We start from the raw sequence: 24,114 nt of genomic DNA on the forward strand, positions 1-24,114 counted from the left end.
CTGCCGTGAAGCAAAGCCGGGAAGATGGCGGCGCGGTGGGCTGCAGGTGCGGGTTAGTATGGGGGGCCGGGGCAGAGCAGGGGTGTCAAGAGGGTTTTACCTGCTCATTCCTCGCTTATTCCTATGCTGGTTCCTTATAGGTAACGCCTGTGTGCGCGGTCTGCTCGGTTGGGTGCGGCCGGAGAGGTGAGTGTGGTGCTGACGTGATTCTGGAGCTGCGGGGAATAGGCCGCTCCGTGCCCCTGTAGTGTCTTTTTGTGTGGTTGTGGCATGGTGTGGTGTCTGGTGCAGGTCAGAGGAATCCGGTGCATGTTGCTTCTCTCTGCGTTCTCCCTAGTCGTTGGTTTTCTGTAGCTGCTGGTCTTTCCCTCACTGGAGGAATGGCAGAGTGGTTCTGGGGGAGCATTCCTTGCTCCTGGCTGCATCCCTGATTTCAGAAGAAAGGCTGGTGTGGGCTCTCAAAGTGCAGCGATTTGGTCTTTGCTAGAGCCTGTGGGGGTAAATTGGAGTCACTATGTCACTGAAGGAAGAAGAAATAAGCATCTGTTTCCTATGCTTTACTGACTTGCGTTTGAACAGTTACATGCTGATGTGGTTTTACTTAGTTTTTCTAGTCTGTGTATGTATCAGTTGTTGCTTATGCATGATGCTTTCTAGAAAGCTTTATTTCCTGTTCCCATTATTTACCCATCTCTAATATGGTTTTGTTTGTTGCTTGTCACCATTTGTTTACAAGTGTTTGTGTTCTGTTTTAACGTTATGCTAAGAGTTGCTTTTCATATGAGGCTAGATTGTATTAATGTTCTGTTAATACCAGAAGTTCATTAGTGATTAAGTTGTTCAAAGACGAAATGATATTCATGCGTATGTCAAATATTTCCCTGTATTAATGGATGATAATGTGTCCGGTTATGATAAATTATTGTCCCGATGAGTGAAAGTTTTAAGTATTAAGCAAATAAATTGCTTTTGTTAAATATTTGGAGAAGTATTCTGTAACATTTAAATCTGTATATTCTGCTACTCCCTACTGATAGGATGTGAAACCTTTAAGGTGTACAACGGCCTTTTGAAACTGATCAATACGTACACAAAGCTGTTCAAGCCTCAGTCAAATTCATGATATCTAGTCTTGATCTCTGTTTCTTGTAGTTAGGAGTGGCTGCTCTGTACTGCTTTATCTGGTCAGCAGAGGGCAAAATAGAGCTTGGGTTTTCTTCTGAATCTGGGGTGTGCAACTGGGAACTGGAGGTTTTTGCTGTCACTGGCTTACATTGATGTGATTGCATTTGGAAAGTAGTTTAGATTATCTTTCCCTTCAAATTTCAGAAGGTTTACGAACTTATATTTTTTTGTGGATACTCACTCCACGGTTGAAAAATTGAACTGTTTACTGCCAAAATGTTGTAGGTAAAATCAAACATGTACTGGATAGTCTTGGAAAGAAGTAAATGATTTGTGGGTATAATAAATCCTTCATAAGAACAGAGAGGTGACTACATCCTTGTGTGACAGTCCTGGGACAATGAATGTGGAATCTCATGCTATGTCACTGTCACTTCCCAAACCACTGTTATGGTTTGCTTTAGGAAGCCTGAGTCTTCTTACTGAATTAAAGTGTTCTTTCAATGTAAGCTATAGAGGACTTGAAAAGTTTTATTTTGTGAGTACTCGAATGTGTCAGTTCTCTTTGTCAGGACAGGTAAGTTCACAAGTTTCCAGATAAACTGGGTAGGGACAAAGAGCCTTGATGTTCAGCAGCAAACAGTGTGGTCTTGTCTTTCAGGTGGCTAGCAGCTAGTAGCCTTTTTCCTCTGTCATGCATCCACACATCATGCACAGCTCTGCAGCAAATTGGAAAGTGGGAGAAAAAGAACAGGATTGTTTACCCTCCACAACTGCCTGGAGAACCACGCAGACCAGCTGTAAGGATGTCCCAGGGATTTTACTTACATGTTTGTGTTTGGCAGCTTCTGATAAAATTGTGATTGTCTCCAAGTGACTCCACAAGACATTGGTTTTATAGTCTATTTGTTATTTACGATTTTAGTTAGTTTGACACACTTATATTGTAAAAGTTAACATCAATTTGAATATTTCTCATTTCAAGACTATATTGAAACTTCACATTGCCAAGTATGTGATGCAAACTGCTGAGGCTTCACTCTATGTAGAAGTCTCTGAACTACAAGGAGGTAGAAGTTACCAAGGATGTGTCATTATACACTGTAGTGATAGTAAGTAACTAGAGAGGAATGTCACTATATTGTTTCTGTGCACAAAGATATAAATGTAACTTTCCTTGAGTAGTAAAACTACTGGTGCCTTTGATGTAGGTACAATAGAGGACGTGCTCTTTTCACTTCTTAATTTCTCTGTGTTATCAGACCTCAGAATATATAATGCATTGCTTGTTGCTGTGGTCTCCCCTTTAATTAAGCTCTTCAGATGTTTTCTGTCATAGCCATTGCTCAAAACATTCAGTATGTACTGAGGGGTTCTAAAGATCTATGGGAGGGATGTGTGAGTCAGATGTGGCATGTTACTGAGGTGTTTTTCTTAGGAAACTTTTATATATGCTGTCAGTGGAGTTGTTTCTTCAGTCTCATGCACAATAATTTGTGTTTTACTAAGCCATAAACTGCAGCAGAGAATCATTCTTTTTGTTACCTGTATGCTCAGTGTAGCATCTTCTGCTGCTGTTCAAGACAACTTTTGGTAAAGTCAGCATACATAAACTGGTCAGATTTTTCAATACAGTCATAATAGGTTGGGTTTTCATAACACCAGGTTTATGCCTGTTTCTCCCTGTCCTTGGGAAGTACAGTTACCTGTGAACAGGAGCAAGTCTCTTAAGTTGTGCTTGAAAACTGAGTGTCCTGTATTTGATCACTGAAGGGATTAATCAGTGCTGCTTTCTCTATAGCACAACCTGGGAGAATTTTAGGTTAATTCTTCAGTATTCTCTCACTCTCAAGAACTGGTACTTTGAAATTGCATTTTTGTAATTGTTCTTCATAAGGAATTAATGTGCTGTGGCCTCTGTTAAGCTGCGAAGTCTTTGCATCTCAAAAGGATAGGGGGTTTTTGGACATGGGCTTTTCTGGGTCATGAACATTTATCGCTTCTGTGGACATTTTGGCCTAGGACTGTGCTGGCTGATACAGTATATATGAAAATGCAGTTATCAGCCAACTCTGTTAATAAATCAGTTTTTAACTTGTTCATAACAAATACCATCTCTTTAAAAAATAAATATTGATGTTAAAACTTGCTAGTTCTAATTCTTGTTAGTACAGTAATAATGTTAACTGGGTCTTTGAGACAGCTCTTCATGCCACTGAGACTTGAAACCCTCTTCACTTCTGAAGAGCTAATGAAGTTCACTTTGGAACATTGTTTAGTTGCTGTTCCAGTAAGTTGACTTGACAGCAAGAGTAGTATTCTTAAGACTGAATGGGCATGTCAGTCCTAGACTGCTTCAGAACGTGGGGAGGAGGAAGTGATGATGAAAAAAAGTTTGTGATTGTCTAGCTACTTCTCTTTTTCAATGCTTTCAGCTTTAAAATTATGCCTGATTTGGGATGTTCATGGTATAGTAGGAGAAGTCCTATTATTCTATTCTTAGTAAGAACATAGTGTAAGACTTATATGTTTCATTCTTGTTTTCACAGCAAAATTACTGATCCTTCCACTTCTGTTTTTGCACCTAGGAAATATATCACTGTCGGAGGGAGATAAAATACAGCAAAGATAAGATGTGGTACCTGGCAAAACTGGTAAGCAAGAAGTGCTTTGTACTGTATTTGTTAGAACATCAAATTTAAGTGCTGTGTTTGCCCTAACAGCCTTGTTCAGGCACAGTCTAATCAGCATCTTTGTAATAGAGTCCTGGGGAAGAACATGCACCTGTGCAGGCGAGCGGCTGTGTGTAGTTTGGTTTAGCTGCTTTATCCTACTACACTCTCAAATGTGTACCCAGGATCAGATGCAGATCCTGCACTGTGGAAGCATTTTTGTGTTTGCTTCTGTCTAGGAGTAGCTGGCAAGGGGAGCTTTGAAGGATAGTAACGGGCTGGTTTTCTCTTTAAAGAAAAGATAATTGTCTTATCAAGATTTATTGAATGTTTAGCTCAGAAGTTCTGTATTTAAGATATTACATTGAAGAAATTGTAATTAAAGAAACTCTTTAGATTTGCTTTTTATAATGGCAAAATAATTTCAATACTGTTTTCTGAATAAGAGAAGGGAAATGTTTGTAATTGCAGAAGGTAACTTTAACACTTTGATTGCAGATAAAAGGGATGTCCATTGATCAGGCTCTGGCTCAGCTGGAATTCAGTGATAAAAAGGGAGCAAAGGTGATCAAAGAGGTATGCAGTAGGATTCTTTAACATTCCTAGTTTCAAGAAAACTTTGAAATCAATACCCATCACCAGAAGTTTGGAGATGTTTCTGTTAAGCCCGCTGGGAGCACAGTCAGACAATGCTTTTGTAGCAGCCATGTAATGTTGTGACTTAGGAATATGCTGAGGTCCCTTGTGCTGCTGGTTTAACTTGTAATAATAATAAAACACTGGGTACTTCTCTGACAGTGCTTGGTGTTAAGTTCAAGGTAAACAATGCAGAATCCTTGCACTAACAGTTGCTACATGTATGTGCTTTGGTTCTTAAAGCTGTGAGAGATGAAGGATAACCATCAGGGAAGGTTCTGTAAAGGCATGAAAGCTATTCATAGACTGTAGTTACTAGGAGTCTCAAATTACACATTTTCTTGGCCAAAGCATTGATTTCTGGCATCATAATGACCAAGTAGGATACTGTATTAGATGAAAACGTTGAATGGCCTAAGCTCATTTTGCCCGTCATGGAATTTGTTTCCAGTCTGATGTGTAATTAGGCAAAGGTCCATGGATGGAAGGCTGACACATGCTGGTGGAAAACATCTTTTCCACTCCCTTTCCTCCCCAAAAATGTAATAAAATTGTCCTGCACCTTTTTCAGTCTATGTGCAAAGAACATATTTATGTGCAAGATGTTTGTCTTTTAACTATAGATCTCTTAAGTCAGTTACAGAAAAAGTATTCTACAAGTTTGCAGTTCCATGTTATCTGGAGATAGGAAATAGTATTGCTTAAATTCCTACTCAGCATTTCCATTTCTTTTCCTTTTGTTGCAGGTTCTGTTAGAAGCGCAGGAATTAGCAGTAAAAAAGCACAACGTGGAATTCAAATCAAATTTACATATAGGTACTTTTTCCCCCCCTGTTCTTTCAAGTGAGGTTTTGTTGCTTTAAGTCAGCTGAAGTGACAGAGGATAGTTTCTAGTACATCTGGCTTTATTAAAACATGAAAGGCACGTGTACAGAAGTTAGTGTGGTGGTTGAGCCTTCAACCATCACTTTCTTATAGTTGGTATAGACTGGTGTTCTTCTGACACCTGGATGCATTGTTTTTAAGACATTCTCATCTTAAAGTTGAGTATCTGCTCTCTGTGTGAACAGAAAGTCCTGAAGAGGAAGATGACTGACATGATCATGAAAGACTAGACAACAAGAAGCAGAGAGTTACTACTTTTTATTGTTGCCAGTAGATGTAGATGCTGGAAGCTTTGCCCATGGCTTAGTACTACTAGATTTGCAGGATCAGAACCTAAACTTCTGTTTGAAACAGTGTAAATGAAAATTGACAGTAGATTTCTTTATAAAAAGGCTTTGCTCTAGATGACTACAGGATAAGTTTGTAATAACTACAGCGCTGTCTAAAAGATGCTAGAGAAATGGCATAAATGTTATTAAGCTGACCTCGTAAGATTCAAGTAACCTGGATTGGAGAGCAGATTTGATTAGAATTCTTTGGAGACTTCCAGGCCTCTGCCATAAAAAGGTTTATCTGCTAGTGCAGGACTGGATGTGTAGATAATGAAAGTACTCGTGATGAATGCAATAAAGGGAGAAAGGAGAGAAATGAATTCTCTAAGACTTCTGCAGGAATTCATGAGACAAATTGCTGAAAAGCAGTGCAATTAATACCACCTTCAGAAGAGCTGTATAACCCAGTCAGTGCTCGGTGTGGTTTCCTTTGTATTTTTCCTTTACTACACATTCATCTTTGCATGCCTGCTTTCTAAATTCACTTTTTTGGTACTCCTGAAGAGAGTTAATTCAACTCACAGGTTCCTCTCTAGCAGTAATCTGCTAACTGCAGTACAAGAAAGATGGAGGAGGGCATCCTGAGTAGAATTAACTTTCCATATGCAGCCATGAAAAAAACACTGGCAAGACAGTGTTTCATTGCAGATGTGTAGTAGTTGAGTCACTGAACACTTTTCTCTCCCTCCTGCTGTTTTCTTTCAGCCGAGTCAACGACGGGCAGAGGCCGCTATACGAAGCGGATTCGTTACCATGCCAAAGGCATGTTTGGCATCATGAAAATTGTCAGGTGCCATTACTTTGTGAAGCTGGTGGAAGGTCCCCCTCCTCCTCCAGAGCCACCAAAGACTGGGTTTGACCAAGCCAAAGAATACGTGCAGCAGCTGCGGAGTAGAACCCTTGTTAATACACTATGACAAACTTTTGTGACTATCTAGGTATTTCTTGTTTGATAATGTAATTATGTAAAAGACTAATTAAAAAATGCTTTAGTGATATCTTTGGTGCTGCTGGAGCTGGATGATGCAAGAATGGTCATAGGTTTTTGTTCTTATTTGTTAAGCCATAGGTATGGAAAAGTCTTGGAAAAGCAGCAATAGATGTTACTTTTTCTGAGTTATTCGAACCAAAGCATTCAAGCTCTACCTTGCACTATCAGATCTAGAGTACACAGTGCTGTTACAAAGCTTGACAGGAGCTGTGTTTGTCCCACATTCATGCAGCTGTCTTGGTTATGTATGGTTGGGTGTTTTATTGTAAAAATCAGAGCTTGACAGTCGTGTTGCAAGACCAAGACTTACACTAAAATTGCTAAAATTTAACAAAGCAGCTACAACAATGGAACAAAACAAGTAACAATAACACTTGATATTATCAGGTATCAGTTTATGGTTTCTTTATCTGGCTTGTCATGCTTTTTTCTTAGAGTCTCTGCTGTGTGTCTTGGCCTTTTGTCTGGGAGTGGGGAATAAAAACCCATTTAAAGTTCAGGTTTTGTCAGTCAGTAGGTGGCAATGTTTAGTTTGTCACAGAGGGAAGTGGCACTGAAAAGTCAGTGTTGAAACTGTTCTTGATTCTGACCATGGCGTTAACAGTCTGATATGTGCATGGGGTTCAGGTTGTTCTCTGGAAACTTGGTGTGGGCAACAGGCACGGTATGGAGAAAAGCTTGTCTTGCTGAAGAGTAAACTAATGGTTCTGCTTTGGAAACAAAACTGCTTTTGTAATGTTGAGGCAAGTAAGATGCTTCATGGATTTAATATGGAATGGCTTGTTGAATATACCAAATCCAGACTCTGAAAACAGTTCCATTTTTATCATTACTCTTTTGAAGAGGAAAAGGTTGAAGTTGTTAGGGGGGAATCTCATTTCATTGAGTCACATTTTCAGGTGGGATGGCCAGAGATCATCAGGATAAAAACATCAGCATAAAATGACATCAGCATAAAAAGAATGACTAGTTGCTTGTTTATGTAAATGTCTGATATTTAGACCTTACTTTTCCATTCTGGGAACATTAGTATGTCAGATTGCTTAAATTTGGGTATTTTTACCACACCCACCAGTGGTAGCTTTTCTTACAAGCTGTTTTGTTTGAGCATTATTTGAATGATGACAAAGGGACAGTTCCTGTAAGGAGACAAATTATCTTTGTGTCTTAATGAAGGTGGTATACAGCTGTTTCTTTTGGCTACCAGAGAAAACGTCTCATGATGTTAAAGGGTGATTGTGAAGTTACATAAGTAGTACATGCATAGCTCAGGATTGTTAATGGATGTTGCTTGCAGTCTGGTTTTCTGCAGTGCATTTCCAGACACATTACCTGCTTTAAACCTCTGATTTAGTAACTTTTTTTCTGAAAGGTATGTTCCTGATAAAACTATCTCTGCAGTTGCTGATGGGGGATTGAAGAACTGTTTCTGTTGTGCTGTGATAAACAGCTCTGCTTTGCTCTGCCAGCTGCTGTTAAACTCTTTTGTCATACTGAATCTCTTACAAGTTGTAGCAAACTTAAATGACTTAATCTTTTTTTTGAGTCAGTGATCTCGGAGAAGTCTAAGGAATTGCAAAATAAGCCAAGCTTAATAAGCACTTTGTCATTTAAGCATGTAAAACCTGGCTTCTAGGTATTTTATTCCAGGGCCTGTTTCTCCTGCATGCTGTATATTTTGCTTTGGTCCCTTCTGGACCTCCAGACAAGGTTGTGTCCTTATAGATATGATCACTCTAGTTATGAATCTGCAGATGGGGAGAGAAGTGAGAATGTTACTGATATCTTTCCCAGCTTATTTGTTATGCAGCAAGTGGCCCTGTCACTCTTTAGGTAAACAGAACTGGCTTTTAAAATTTTCAGTCAAAAAGCAAGGTTCTTGCTTGTCATTCTTGTTTTCTTTCTCAAAATACTAAGTGGAAGACTGTGACATGCTTTTCAACATTCCTCTTACTCCTTAGTACCCCTTTCTGCCTTAAGCATAACCTATCACAGATCCTTATGGTGCTGGCCAAGGAAGCTCCATGGTCATGTCAGTAACATACAAAGATGGGAGACTTGATTAGATGAGGGGCTTCAGCTGGCTTATTCTGCCTGGTACTGGTGTCTGAAGTGATTTCTGTGATAGAAGCATCAAAACATTGCTATAAAAACCTGTCTGAACCTTTATAAAATTTAGTAAGATCTAGAGATAAACCTTTATACTATCAAGTTCTGTATATAAATAAAATTTGGGGGGGTTGATTCTACCATGCTTTCTTGCCAAGTGATACATGTGCACTTAAGTATTTGATATGGATTCAGACAGAAAATGCCATGCTAACTTCAACGAGTCTTTAGCAGATGATAATTTATTACTGTGACCTCCAGTAAAAGAACATTCTTAAATGAGCCATCACCAGGAGGGAGGAAGGGAGAGTGGCTCCTCTACTTATGCTGATTTTATGAGTGACATTTGGGGGCACTGTAAACTCACTACTCATGTATGCATGTGCTGATGTCAGAAGCTGGAGAAGGAACAAGTATGGGTGAAGGTGTAGTAAGGCTTCAGGGAAATCTGAAGAGAGCAGCACTGTGAGCTGTGCTCAGCAATGGGAGGTTTAATTGAGGAAAAGCTAACATGCCCAACAGCAGGTTTTCACAAGCATTTTAAAGTATCCAGTGAGAAAGCTGAAGTATTTCTGTCAGCCTGATGGCTTTTTGGATGTTTTGGTTATTTTTTCTTCCTTTTTAAAACTCCTAGGCAGGTACTGGGTACCTAGTTCATCAAAGGTAAAAAAAGACTCAGGAATAGCATTATAAAGTGGTCATCAGCTTCTTCACATATACGGAAGATAAATGTGATAGTGACTGGAGCTGTTCAGGTCTGTACTGGAAACTTCTGTTGTGAGGAGGACTGCATTAGGGCTTGGGTGGTATTTGTGCCCAGACAGGTGTGTTCTGCCCAGTGCTTCAGCTGCGTCACTGTGTGTGGCATGAACTTGCTTGAGCAAGATCACCCATTACTCTTGTTTGCACAAAGGGGAGGTGTGTAACAGTGCTGCCACTGCATTATGGAGTTGCTTCACTCCTTCAGTCACTGGAGTGAAGGAACAACAGGAATCACTGTTTGTTTTCTTCCAGTACCTATGAAAACACCCTGCTAGGATGCTGGAAAGTCGTTTGCAAACAAAATTCTCGTTTAAATAGAAATATTGTTACTCCTAATACCCTCCATGAACTGCAGGAACAAAGTGTGACATTCTTCACCATGCAGTCCTGTTGAAAATGCCCCTATTTCAAGCTTTTCAAAGAACAAGCAGTTATTGCTGAGTGACATCTGTCCAGCTGCACTTCAGCCATGTAAGTTCAAATAGTTACTAAACAAACAAGAGACAGTAACAGCAATAATAATCACACAAGTTAGTGTTTGCTGGAGCCTTACCTAGGGAAAATAACTTAAGAGTTTCAGGAACTGATTTTTGAGTACTAGGCTGAAGTAAGGAACACGATACCTCTTGGGAGTAGTCAGCAAATGCAGAGATAATTTTGTATTTGCTCTATAACATCAACACTCCTCTTGTTTCAGGGAAGTTATATGCTAATACACAGGGCAGACTGCCATTGTAGAGAACATGCCAAGGAGAGTGTAACTTTATCTTGGACAAATTAGGCATCCACCTCAGATACTAGCTTGAGGAAATTAAGCTGAATATCTGTGTCATACACTTGAACATAGCATTCTTGAAACTAAAGGTGTGGGGCAAAGCATTTGAATAACTGCTACCTCTGTGGGTGCTACTTCTGTGTATTGTGTAGGAGTTTTGTGTGGTAAAATGAATTTTTCATATATGGACCTAGATTTACTCCCTTTTTTTTTCCTCCAAAGGTAATGAAATGGAGGCTAAACCATATTTGTGTTCATATGATACCTTTATTTTAAATCAGCTTGGATTTAGGACCATTATTAACACTGCATCAAGTCTCTGTTGGAAATCCAGCCACCTCTCTGGTAGCCCATACTAGTGCTATGGTATTCCCTGAGAACCTCTTATAAAGCCCATCCTGAGCCTCCCAAGCTCTGTTGTCTTCATCCTTCATTCTGTTGCCTGGTGCTACTGAGAAGTGGTTGACTATCCCACTGTAACTCTTCTGTTGCTCTCAGATCACCCTACTAATAACCTTTTTGGCAGGATGAACAAGCCCAGCTTCAACCTGTCCTCTTAGATATCGTTTTCTAGCCCTTGTCCTGTACTCTCTCCAGTTTCCCTGTCTCTGCTGCAGTGGGGAACCAAAAACCAGACTCAGTGTTCCCGGTACAGCTTCAGCAGCACCGATGAAAGGGAGATAACTTCCTTTGGTCATCTGGCCATGCTTTTAGTGGAGCCAAGTATACAGTTTGCTATAACTGTGATGAGAGCATGTTGGCTCATATTCAGCCTGATCATGCAAAAACCAGGGCTTTTTTAGGCTGCTCATCAGAACTGCAGTAAGTACCTGTGGCAGCTGTGTCCCAGCTCTTGTTGCTTTCCTGTGTACACTAATGAGGACCCCTTTACCACTAGGCAATTGTTCTGCTGTGTGGATTATAATTGTCTTTCCTAATAGAAAAGTTGCAAAATGTTTTTTTTGCTTCTGTTATTAATCAAACAGGCTAGCTAAGAGTGGAGTAAAGGCATTTGTACATGCTATTATGGTAAACTCCATCAGGGTATGCAGCTAACAAGCAGTGAAATGTGTCTACACCTCTCCTATTGATTATCTCCTTCAGAGCAAGACAAACATGGGCTCTTAACTGTATGCTAGCCATGTAAATTAAAACCTTAATTAAGTGAAAACAGAGTGGACTGTGAGGTGCACTGCACAGGGCCATAAAAGGATTGATGTTCAAAACCAACTCTTCAAGCTACCCTTGATTGCTTGCCTTCTTTTTTTTCCCACTTAAAATAGTGCCCAATAGTGCCTCAAGATGAACTCGGTAAATCTTCCCCTGTATAGTTTACAAGCTCAAGGTTATGGGCTAGAACAAGCAGTGTCATGCTATATAAATCAGGTGTAGTGGAACAGCTTGAGAGAGCGCACAGAAGCCCTACTTCCCCTCACACAGCATGGGTCCTAAAACTCTGAAGGTGGAGTTGGCACCAACCTAGAAACACCCACAAATGGCTGATTAAGTCATTAATAATGAGTCTCATCCTGCTGCCCTTTCTTCTGGAGTTTGAATTCCCTGAATCATTCCGGTACAGCAGAATATACTGGAAAATTCTTCGCAGGGCTGCACATCAGTAAAGTTTTCACGAGAAGGGATGTGTAGCTGAACCCCACTGTGGTGCAGAACGGAGGTGGGACATCTGCCCTGGGGCAGGTTCCCTTGCAGCAACTAAATGCCTTTTGCCAATGTGCTGTATCATAACTGACAGAGCTTTAGCTTCCTGCCCTGCCCACGTGAATTGGAGAGGCCACCCAAGAGCCTTGTTGATGACAACCTCTTCAATAGGACTGTTGCTAAGTTTCATCCTAAGTGTGTCCAGCGCCTTAGGTAAACGTAAAATGACAGAGATCTATCTGGAGAAATCTGAGTGTGAATCAACTGGAACTTTGGTGCCTGTAAGGGGAAAGTGATTTCTAAAGTCAGGGAAAGGAAGGAACAAAATGATGTGAAACCTGGATTTACCTTGGGCTGACTGGAGCCAAGATTAAGGGTCAGAAGTCTGGTGCAATTAAACCTCTCTTACCTACAAAATGTCAGTGAAAATTTCTATCCAAGATTAAGGCAATAGCAACTAAGCTGTCGGCTAAGCAGCTAGAAATGTCTGGGTTTGTCTCTACTATGTCATATTTGAAAGCTGAGATTCCCACCTATTCTAATCTAATCCTAAGTGTTTCAGAGATACTCTTCATTTTCCTTTCACTTTTATTACCTGTCTCTTTAGGGGGCCTGTGCTCACTACTTCTGTGGGGATGGATGCTTGAAAAGCAATTATTGTTCATCTCCATCTGTTCTGATGCTGGATATGCCTGTCTTTTCGAAGGTTTTCAGACTGTGCTGGGAATGCATTTATTTCTCTTCCTAGTGCTGAGAGATTTGTATTTTTAATAGGTATTTGTTTTATCTATCGCATGCTAGATTTATTCACTTGATAATCTCTCTGCAGCACAGGCAATCTGATCATGTCCTGATCTAGCATGCAGGGCTTTTATTAATTTAACAGTTTGGCTTTTGGATCAGTTAGCCCTCAGAATTAAATCCTGCAGTGTGCTGAGTATGCTCCACACCACCAGAACTGAGAGCAGCAGTAACTTGCAGGAACCCTGCAGCATCTTTCAGGTTGTGCTCTTAGAAGCTGTCTTTACACATGGAATATATGAATAAGTTACTGTGTGGTGCATGTCTTTCCTTCTTAGACCATACCCTTCTTTAATATGATTGCTTGCTGATAAGTGAGCCTGTGCTCAGTTAACCACTTTTGGGTCTCAGAGCTCTTTTCAGTGTCCATCCTCTTTGGTACAAAGCAAAGACATCCTTCATTCTTCAAGGCGTACGTTGTTAAAGGTAGTTGGAAAATGAGGAGAGAAAAGCAACAAAAATGCTTCCATTAAATAACACTTCTACTCCACTCCAGCACAGTGCAATAAACTCAGTATCATTGTCCTTGAACATAAGACATCTGTGTTTCTTTCTATCTACAGCATTAATAAACAACAGCTCTTTTCCTTATTCTCTAACATGGAAGCTTCCAATTTATTACTGCTTTCTTAAGACCTACTTAATTCACATCCCACAGCTCAGTGTCTTTGTTTATCAAAAGTAGGATTTGGGTGTTTTACTTGTTTCTGATAGCAATTATGGCATTCCTGGTTTCAGAAGGAGGCTAATAATCAATTTTCCCAATCTGGTTCCTGGGATAGTGGGGGAATCGGGATGATGACCCAGGAGTGCATCATGTACCTACAAGGTGAAATGCCACAGCAGCCCCAGCAGCAGACATTTCCTTGGCACAGCTGTGCCTTTGGCAAGCCAACACATTCATGGCACTGACAGCGTAAACATTTTGTGGCAACTGTGCAAAGCAGGCAGCCAATTATTTTACTAATGATTGCTTCTCAGTGCTTTCCTCCTTCAGCTGCCCTCAAGAGGAAAACTTTCTCCTCTCTACTCTGCCCTCTTGGATAATGGCATAAATGGTTTCCTTCTAGAAAAATTCGGGGCTAAGAGCCGCATGGAAGTTGGCTGTGTAATTATCTTCCTCCTCTGAGTTCCCTCCTTGTCCTCACTTAATCTGTAGATCTTGTCTGTCCTTGTAGCTTTAGCAGGGATAGTCTCAGAGTTGCATCTCTGCTGACCCCTCTCTGAGCTGTTCAGCTGCTTCTGTAAACCAAAGCGATGGAAGAATTAATGTTTCCAGTGTTTCAGACTCTTCATGAGATGCTCATGGGGACTTTTCATATGTGTGTGGTGACCTTTGTATGTATGCTGGCTTGTTTGCGCAGCTGGTCCAGGTTGACTCCAGTAGCTTCAACCGAGGAACATAAGCAGTTTGTGTGTACATGAAGTTCTCACAGTCAGGCCCATGGGGAGGTTTATGGTTGTAAGTGTATATAGGCAAACACTAAGAAAACGTTTGGAATATATGTGGCTGTGTCAGGAGCAGAGTGGTAATCCTTCCTGCTTGAAGGTGTGCTTTTGATTCAGTGAGCTAAAAGTTAGCTGTGCTCTAAACAGGAGTAGCATGGCAGGAATCCCAACTTAAAAAGCTGCTTTTGGTTTTTGAAGCCCAGGGGTCATCTCTTAAGTAAATCCTAAGTACTGAGTTAACTCAGTTTCTGGCTGGCAAATGCCTGCTGGGAATAATTCCCAGCTTCCTTAGCCATCTAGTACTGTCGTCTTAACAGAATTTTGGAAGATTTCTGGTCATTATGACCATGGCATCACTCTGACCCTAATTCTGTTAAATACAATGATAGATAGAAACTCAGCTCCATCCTATTGGTACTAGATTGCTATGAGCCTCTGAGTTACCTAGATTAAAGCTAGCCAGAGTGTTCAACAGTGAAAAAGTAACTTCAGATACTGTCCTCCTCCATCAGTTCTAAAAGGAGAGAGGTATCGCTTCCTAATTGAAGAGTATCCTCTACCTCACCACTGTTGGCAGCTATGGAATCCAATACAGCACTTTCATCTAGTGACAGTGATGAAGTGGTTATTAAATGCAATAGAAATCATTCAGGCCCCTTTTGATTAAAAGCTTCACTCTTATCTCTGGCTTCCTATGTTCTTGGGGGAAAAGCCTGGCAGAAATACAGAGCTAGGACAAGAAATGCTCCTCTACTTTGTTTTGTGGGGGAAACAGAGCTTTCAAGAACACAAAAGTAGATATTTGCATCTAAAGCAAAGGGTTGATATATCATCAACTGAATGTTAGTCCTGAGAGGTTGGGGTACCTCTCCTCCCCAGCTTGGGCACAAGGCTTTTGAACAATGATCCAAGTGGATTAAACTGTGTGGAAATGTCACCTTTGGATACTCATCATGGATCAAAGCACCAGACATTTGAGAAGTAACCATTACTTTGCATGTAACACATGCCAAAGAAAGAGTGTGAAAAGATGTCAGCACCCTTCTATTAGCCAGCTCTTTTGAATACAAACATAAAATGTGAATTTAAGTCATCTGAAAGGCATTCTAAACTTGATGCTCTTTTTGCCCCAGAAGTGTTCTGCTGATAAGAAACAAAAACAGTTTTCAAACAGCAAAAATGCTGTGTATTTCAAATGAAGTTGGTCTTATGTGTGGCATTTTGTACTTTAAAAATAATACTAAATGCACATAAAAATGATTACTGCAAATAGTGAAGACATCAAACTTTGGCATCAAAGTTAAATGAAAGCACTTGGAAGGCTTTTTGCTTGATCTGTACATAAATAAGCTTAAAAAGAAGACAGGTTTTTTTCCACATAGCCAGAACTGGGTAGCCAGTTCAGATTCCCCTGCATCCCATCAATTCCCAAACTAGGTTAGATCCAAACATGGTCACTGGTTTTTGCTGGGTTGGTTTTTGCTTTTACCCAGCATGCTTCTGTGCCAATGCACCAGGGAAAATGAGTTGGCAGATGACAGAAGTCACAGGCTCCTATAAAATGCTTCTGGGTTCATATGGAGGGTGGAAAAACTCCAGGATACTGAAATGAAAGCCTATTTCCTCTTCTAGTTGTGGAATGAGGACATCACAATGAAGGCAAGTTTATGAGTCCTTAACCTCGTTGAAGCCAAAGCTTTTATAGTTAACTATAGTTATCTTGGTTGTGCTTCACCACCAAACATCTAGTCCTGGGTTGGCAAGAAGGTGTGAATAAGGACTATGGGTCAGAGTTCTGTTAATTTATATCAGCTAAGTTTCTACTTCAGAACTGAGCCATGCTAATGCTCAGTTCCCCTTAGGAAAAAAACAAACTAGCTTGATGTGGAGTGTGTAAGGAAAAAATGGGGCTTGACTTCTTTAATGCCCTTCACCCAAAGACCTTTACAGTGATTAACACTTACAGGAATCTGCAGAGCACAGAAGAATTACTCTGTGCTCTGGAGCTCTTCTGGTATAGTGCAGATGCAAGACCTTTATCTACAGAGAGCCAAACTTCAGCTCATTTGGTTTGAGAGCAACTAGAAGCAAGACTTCAAAGAAAACCGCCTTGGCTCCTGTGACTTCTGTTTAGTGGCCTGAACCTTTCAGGTTCAACAGACTTTCAAGACTTAAAGGTGTGTGACAGTCAGTAAAACATGCTCTCAAAACCACTACAGATTTATCCTGTTTCTTGGCCTCTAATCACAACCTCTCTGAGCACAGACCTTTCACCAGCAGCCAAAGCTGTGTATGTCTCTGTGATCCAAAGGAAGATGCTCTGTTTTGAAGAGCAACTTGAAAAGCCATACTTCATCTGACACAGGAGAACATGCTGCTGCTTCACCTTGGTCTCTGTTTTAGTCCTGGAGTCAAATGTACATCCTCTCCAGGAAGGAATGTTATCTCAGAGAAGGCACATCCCAGCCTGTGTGTTTGGAGAGGATGACTTCAAGGCCTCTTTTGGGACTGCTGTATGAGGTCCCTGGAGGGCAACCAGCAAGGCAAGTCTTGGTAGAGGGCTTGCACTTCAAAAACAGCCACAGCCTGAAAGTGTGTGCCTCTGACTTATAAAGGTGTCACTTTTCCCTGCTGAGAAAGTCAGAATTGTCCTTTTCCCCATGTTCTTTGCCATTAAGCAGGTTCACAGCAGGTGCCCGAAACAAATTCATTACCTTGCTAAAGTGGGGTTTCTTCTGAAGAAGCAGCTGAGGTGGCAGGCTGCAGCTGGCACTGGGATCTGCCCAGTACTGCTTATGTGGTGAGCCTCCATGAGAGGGTGGCTGTGCTTGCTGGGGTGGTGGTAGGGATGTGGTCAGCAGGATGCTGAGGCTGCATTTCAACCTGCTTTCTGGCTCTTGGAAGTGTGCTTATTGCAGTTGCCCCTTAGTGACTGGTTTGGTTTTGTTTCATACAGGTTACTGTATTCTCCATTGCTGCCATGTAGTGCTCAGTTGAATTTCATGGGGGCCTGCAAAGCACACAAAGGGTGGGTGGAAGGAAAGAGGCTGCAGAAACAGGCAGTGTTGGCACATCACTGTGCTTAAAGTACAATTGGTCTCGGTGCAGAAGTGGATAACAAGCTATCGGTGTATGGGAAGCCATTTCTCAGGTATGAAATGAGCTCAGAAATGTGCATGGTTCCGCTTTGTGGACAAGAGGGAAAACCAGGAGGACTCAATGTTATCTACCTGCATCTCCCTGGCCGGGGAAAGCTGCTCTTCTGCAGTAAATCTGGTTTCCTATGAATGCAGGAGAGCTCTTGGAATAATCTCATTTCAGCCCCTCTTTAATGGATTCCAGGACGAGCTGCCTGCCACGTATAGCTTCTTTACATACAAATTCGGGGTTGAACCCAGCTGAACATTTAATCCAAATAAAAGCAAGGTCTCTGTGAAGCAAAGAAAAGGCAAGGGAAATAGTGGAAGGCTTCCATGCAAGTGAATGAAACAACAAACCCAGGAGGACTGAATGTTTGTTATTCATACATGCTCTTAGAAGTAATTACTGTGATTTCATTCCTGAAAACTGCCTGCCTTAAGAAGAAGTGATTGTATTCTAATAAGTGTTTGTTTATTACACTTGTAGTCACTGAAGTTGAATATGAATGATCAATACGCCTGTGAGGTGCAGGGGTTTTCTTTTGCTAGGTGTCTGTAAGAAATAAAACCAAGAAGAGAAGATGCAAGAGGTGCAAAATGTAAGTCAAGAACTGGTCTTTGATCAATGGTCCTGGTCCTCCTGGCCTCGAGATGGGATTCCCAAACCTCCCCTGGGGCATGGGGAAGGGTCTTGCCAAGGAAGCAAGATAACAGTATCCTGCTCTCACCAACCTGTGTAAGGCTGGGGCATGTTTTTCTCTTAAGAAATCAAGGGAAATCTAGGTGGGAATCAGAACTGGGAATGGCAGGAGGGCAAAAGAAAGAGTGGGTGGGTTGCAGCATGTGGCAAAGAGGTGAAAGGGGATGGTTGTGAGGACAGATAGCATCTGTTGTCTGTAAAGGCCATTGTCTACTCTGCAATTTCCAGGTACTGAAAGAGTTGTCAGCAGGGAAGTATGGACAAAGCGAGGGAAGCCTGGAGAACTGGATACATTTGGCCATATAAGAGGTTAATGGCTTAGCCCTTAAAACATGCCAGAAAATACAAGGAGGTTTCTGTGATGGCTTTGACATACTCTGGCAATAAATGCGGTGTGAAGAGGTTTCCTCTATTTGCTCGAAGCCTTTGACTTTATTTTGTCCCTCTGGGGAGCTCAGTGTATGAGAGAAAAGGATGTGAATTTCTGATACAAAATATTTGTGTTTTTCTTTAGCATAGTTTACTACAGGAAGGAAGCTTAAGCCTTTGCACTCTGTATATCAGCCAGACTTCCCAGCAGTGCCAGGATCTGCTGACCAAGTTTGACAGGTGCAGACATGTATGGAAGAGAATGAAGATTATAGAAAACCAGTGACAAGTAGAGCAGAGATCCTATAAGATCCTATAAGGAAAGCTGCAATGGGCTCCAGAAGAGAGACCTGGTCCTGGACAACTGGAGCTGACACCTTCCTGAAGCACAAAGCCCATCAGTCACTTGACAAAAGCTAGCAGAAAATCAAACTACATTCTTTTTGTGCTAATGTGGCTGAATTCAGGAGAGTTATGGAACGAGAATGTCCTGAAGAGCTGATCTGCCTGATTGCAGTGGGATGTCCTCTGCTTAAGATCAGTCCTTGTCTAAGCAGTGCTTGTCCAATTACAATCTTCAATTTCCCCCTGGTTCCTGGGAGCTTGCTGCATGTTTGTACAGTTTTGTCTAAGAGAAATGTGAGTTAAATGATTCTTCTTTAAGCCCAAAAACTTGCTGGGTGACTGAACAGAGGTGCAGGCATACCCATGTTTTTGATTGCTGGTTATTCATGTAAGGTGATGTAGGTGTATGAACCTTTTTAGCTGAGTTCCCTGGCGTGTAGTCCTGCTTCTGTCAACGTATCCCTGTAGAAAAACACACTTTGGCCCCGTGATGTTGATGCGCGGATAGACTCCACAACTAGTTAAAGTTGTAAAGTAGGTATGCTTTTATTCAGCGCTGAGGTGCATGGGGATAGCTCCTCCAAAGCATGCACACCTCAGGGTTGTTGTCCCTTTACACTTATTCTCTTAAGGTATACATAGACATGAGGTTGCTCAATCCGCCTATACATATTTATTATCTATCCCCGCTTCGTATTATAATGAGCCGGAAGGTCCTTTGCACTTGCGCAGTGCCCCTTCTGATCATGGGCAGGGGTCTCAGGATGAAGTAAATGAGTCTTCCTCCTGTGGGCAGGGGTCTTCAAGATGAAGTAAATGAGTCTTCCTCTTCTTAACCTTTACACCTTTTAATCTTCAGACATGGACTTAGGGTTAGTTGGCGCCCAGTCTGCTTCTCCTGCCGCTTATCAATAGGAACAAACATCTGTGTTTTTGTCATGGTCTTAAGGCTTGATCGCCCAGTCTGCTTCTCCCCGGCTTATCAGCAGGACCTTTCATCTGCTTTTGTCAGCAGAACTAGCATCTGCTTCTTCCCCTCCAGCAGTAATCAAGGTGGCAATGGCAGGTACTTAGGACAGACAATACTTTTGTTTAAGCAAAGGAATTTCTTTAACTCCCTTGTACAATTTCTCTGTATTACCCCCCTGTACATTGGTTACCCGTGTATCAATGTCTGCACGTTGCTGTTTTCATGATCCTATTCCTAACATTTATAATTCAGACATCTTCAGAAAGAAGTGGAAGTTTCTCTTCGACAAAACAAAGAACAAAATTACTTGTGTTAACTATTCCTTCTTGCTTACTCACTCACCAGCTCATATATAACTCCAAGGCTTTTAGTGCCTTGGGCCAAAAAGGGTCATTACAGCACACAGTCTAATGACTTGACAAGAAAAATGTGAGCAAGGGAGAATGAGTCCTTCTCCACAGAGAAACCCTTAATGTATGCCTTGGGAATTCTACAAAGCAGCAGCTCAGAAAACAAACAGGATTGTTCAGTGTTGGATATCACTCTGGTGACATCTATGCTATTACAAAGATTTACAGCTGGACTAATTCAATCCAGCTTTATTCCAGTTTTTCTGTTCCTCCTCCCCCCCCCCCCCCCCCCCCCCCCCCCCCCCCCCACTGACTTACACTGTGGAAGGCAGTCACACCCTCAGCGTTGGGTTTTGCATAATTGAAGCACCAGAACGTACTAAGTGGAACAACTAATGGGGACGGAGCTTTCTCCCTTCCTTCCAGACTGGGTCATCAATAATGAATTAGCGGCAATCTGAGATCAAAGGGGTTCCGTTTTTGCAGCTGAATTTGAGGATTTGGGAGCTGAACAGATGAAATGCAGTTAATGACTCATTCAGGAAGGCAGAGACAGGAGATAAGTGACAGGGGTGGAATTCAGTGTTTGCTTTAATATGTTTTTGAACATGGACATACGTTCTGAAGTGAAAAAATGGATGCTGAGATCAAGTTACTCATATAAAATGATGCTATTAGTTCTCCTTGTGGGGCACGGCAGATGGGAATCTGATCTGTAGCATTTTTCTTTATGCTGTTTATGACCTCCATATTGAGATGTACTAGAGGAACGCATTAAGGTTACCATGTATGTGCTACAGAGAAGGCTGTTTTGCATTAATACAAGTTCCACTGCTGCAGAGAAAAGGCTTTCCTCCAGCAAGAGCAGTCCAAAACATGCTTCAAACAAAAGATCTATGAGGGGTTTAGTTTAAAAGTGGCTACAACCTAATGGAGGGACATTTGAAAGAGCACTCTAAGGTGGGGCTTAGTGCTCCCCAAAACACGTAACAATAAAGCAGCTTCACGGTAATGGATGGTGCCACAGTCTGAGAAGCGGCAGGGACCAAATAGTGGCCTGCGGTGATGCCTGCAAGGAAGGAGCATGAGCGCTCAAAGCAGATAGGCACAGCAGGTGCCTATTGTTTAAAATCAGCCTTTTCTCCTGAAAACACCCTGCTTTGAGCAAGTGGGATCCAGGTCAGACCAGGTGAAAAGGTGTGTGTGATTAGGGGCTGAGCGCCTCTCCCCACAGCTGCCCCTCATTGTGGCGTAATGGGGCTCGTAGGGATGAGAAGCAGCACGGGTGAGGCTGGGGTTATCTGGTGGGGAGAAGACGCTGACTGTGGTGCTTTCCTGCACCCAGAGAGGAGGGATTCCTTAACCCTGAGGGTTGAAGGGAGCAGGATCCTGCAGAGAAGCTTCCCAAGGAACTGCCCTGCCAAAAGTGAGTTATTGCTGTGGAAACATCCTTGAGTTTACACAGGAAAACGTGGGAGAGGGCGAGACGGGCTGGAGGAGAGCAGGGGCTCGGTGCTGCTGGGTTCTGGGACCAGCCTTGGCGTCTTGGCCCTCTGGGGGTGCCCAGCGTCGGTGTTGTCTTAGCGCTGCGAGGGGCTGTCTGCTCTCACGCAGCAGGAAAAGTCAATGATATGCTTTTAGGTACAAAGAATCCTCTATTTTGACCTCAAAATCTCGATTTTTAATCGGGTGTTAGGTAAATTTCATGGTGCGTGTTACTTGTTTTTGTTTTATTAATGCCTTATAATTCTGTGGTTCTCATAAGAAGGGTTTCAGATTGATTTAATTTTAATTGTTATTTTGTGTGCTAATGCCTCATAATGGGACTTTTGAAATGTGTGAACCTGTTACTAAATTATAATGGAGCAAATTATGAAAATAACGTGTTTATCACAACTGTTGTTGGACTAACAAATTAGGAGCTGCTAATGCCTTCGTTCACCTTTGCTGGTGTATCAATAGAAGATGTGATTTGGAATATTGAATTTTATGCTCAGTTTAATATTTGAGGAGAAACTTCACTCTTCCGTGAAATGTGAATGTTGACTTTGGAGCAAACCCCCTTTTCTAATGTAGCTGAGCACAGGGCGTAAACTTGCTTCAGTTTTTATTCAGAAATTGTTGTTTGTTTGGGGTTTTTCTTCCTTTTTTCTTGTGGTTTTCAAACACTTTCGAGGCTCCCTAATGGAAAAATGTCTCCATCCCCCAGCCTTTGCTTCTCACTGAAGCCAGCTCTGATCTCAGGCAGGTGTGTTCTGTTGTTCCGAGTTTCATAAAGCATTATTGGTCTCTTTAGCTATAATGAGCACCTGGAGATGAGAGCATCTCATTGTACAGAACAGCAAAGAATCTGTTTAAATCAGGCATTTCAATGATTCTTTTTCTTTCTCTTAGTTATTGTCTGCTTTTTTGCACATTGCTCCTATTTCTCCAAAGGCTTCTCTGCTTCCTGGCACTGATTTTGTTCAGGTGTTTGATAAGGTCTGAATCTTTGGGAAAGACAATACAGGGCATGACCTAGATATTAAATAGGTATTTTCTGTTTTTTTTTTTTCACAGAAAATCAAATTAATATAATGAGTATAGCAAAAATACTCCACCCTTGTTTAAAACTCTGAGCTAGAACTGTTCCTGGTGGCTCTTACCTTCAGACCACAGTGTAAAGTTTCTTTCTCTAAAGCATCTCATGGTAACAGAGCTATTGCTGTAGAAGTTACTGCCCTGTCTAGAGAGGGGTGCAAACTGGTGCACTGAGAAGGGGGACAGTGATGAACCTGATGTGTTATTGGTTTGTTAACTGGTGGTTTAAATCTGCTACAGAAATGTGCAGCTCTGCCCTCTCGCCTCTGCTGTGCTGTTCAGCCCTTTGGGTGCAGCTGGCTCAGGGAGGCTGTGAAGATGGGGAACTTCTAGCTCAGGGTGTCTTATTTGAGATGGTAAAGGTTTCATGAGCCTGCTTGTGCTCATTGCTGGGAGCATCTTGCCCCTTAGGAAGAGGAATCTGGCTAAAGCAGGCAAATCAGTTGTATGGTTCCTTTCAGGCTCATCTTGAAGGCTGCTACCTCCTGGTAACATATATATATACACACCTTCTGAATGCTTTTGTATAGAGACCTCTTCCGTGATTTTGGGGTTGTGATTCTATGTGCAGAGGGAGCCCTGTGAACCTAGGTTGGAAGCAGAGGGATGCTGTTCTTCATGGGGCCTGATCCAGGGGCCTCTGGAGGTGAAAAGCCTGAGCAGAGCTGTCACACTCAGTGGGCTGCAGGGTTGGGGGCTGCTCTGGGAAGTTAACCCCATTCCTTATCTCTGTATGGCTCTGCATGCTCTGAGGCTCTTCCCTTGTGCTGCCAGAACATGCAGCAATCTCATTCCCTAGAGTGTGCCAGCGATGTGAGTGAGTAGGTCCTATCCTCTCTGTTTCCTGTTTGTTTTATTTGCTGTGTTGTTAACCTTTACTCAGTGCACTTATTTACTTCAGGTTTTAATAGTGTGATAAGGTCACAACAAATTTAGTGGGAGGCATTCTGAGCGCTTACAGCAATAAATCACAGTGTACATCACCCTTGTGCGGTTTAGCCAGAACCAGAGAAATCCAATTTGGGCCATGATATGAAGGCCAAATAAAGCCAGGTATCATAGTGAGAAACCTTTGACGTATGGCTCTGAAAGAACCTGCACACTTCTCTATAAATTAACAGCTGTTTTGCAGAGCTGACAAGTAGCTGATTCTTGGAACTGGTCCTATGTGTGGCTTTTCCTCCCTCCCCTCTTCCATTCCGGTTCCTTGATCTTTCCTTTTAGCAAATCCAAAGAGAAGAAAAAGCAGTCTGTTCTCTAAAGTAGGTTTTAAAACACTGGTGGCATGGGCACATCTCACAGGTGCTATGAACTTGCTGGTAGTGCATGAAACTCTAAAACCTCAGGGGCTCATCTCTGTGGGAACATGTTCTTATCTATTCCTTTATACACTGGTTTTGGGTTTTTTTTCTTAGACAAGACAGCCTCTGCAGGTAGGATCAAACCAGCCTGCAGCTCATCCTG

At 41.9% G+C, this 24,114-nt stretch overlaps 1 protein-coding gene across 1 annotated transcript; it reads left to right on the forward strand.

Moving 5' to 3' along the window:
• Positions 1–15: 15 nt before the first annotated feature.
• MRPL22 (mitochondrial ribosomal protein L22) lies at positions 16–7,140 on the forward strand. The gene is made up of 7 exons (XM_031047316.1): positions 16–46; positions 141–186; positions 1,787–1,925; positions 3,714–3,779; positions 4,296–4,373; positions 5,180–5,249; positions 6,356–7,140. Exons 1-7 carry the CDS (start codon positions 25–27, stop codon positions 6,565–6,567), a joined length of 633 nt encoding a protein of 210 aa, XP_030903176.1. The 5' UTR covers positions 16–24; the 3' UTR covers positions 6,568–7,140.
• The last annotated feature ends 16,974 nt before the right edge of the window (positions 7,141–24,114 follow it).

Source organism: Melopsittacus undulatus, chromosome 10, assembly GCF_012275295.1.
Source record: "Melopsittacus undulatus isolate bMelUnd1 chromosome 10, bMelUnd1.mat.Z, whole genome shotgun sequence".
In the NCBI taxonomy this organism is placed as follows: domain Eukaryota; kingdom Metazoa; phylum Chordata; class Aves; order Psittaciformes; family Psittaculidae; genus Melopsittacus; species Melopsittacus undulatus.

Bases quoted from the DNA above. Each gene is read 5' to 3' on its own strand.
- MRPL22 (XM_031047316.1), top strand. From the start codon at position 25: ATGGCGGCGCGGTGGGCTGCAG. The intron at 4,374-5,179 runs GTATGCAGTAGG...CTTTTGTTGCAG, and splicing joins GAGCAAAGGTGATCAAAGAG to GTTCTGTTAGAAGCGCAGGA. The intron at 5,250-6,355 runs GTACTTTTTCCC...GTTTTCTTTCAG, and splicing joins CAAATCAAATTTACATATAG to CCGAGTCAACGACGGGCAGA.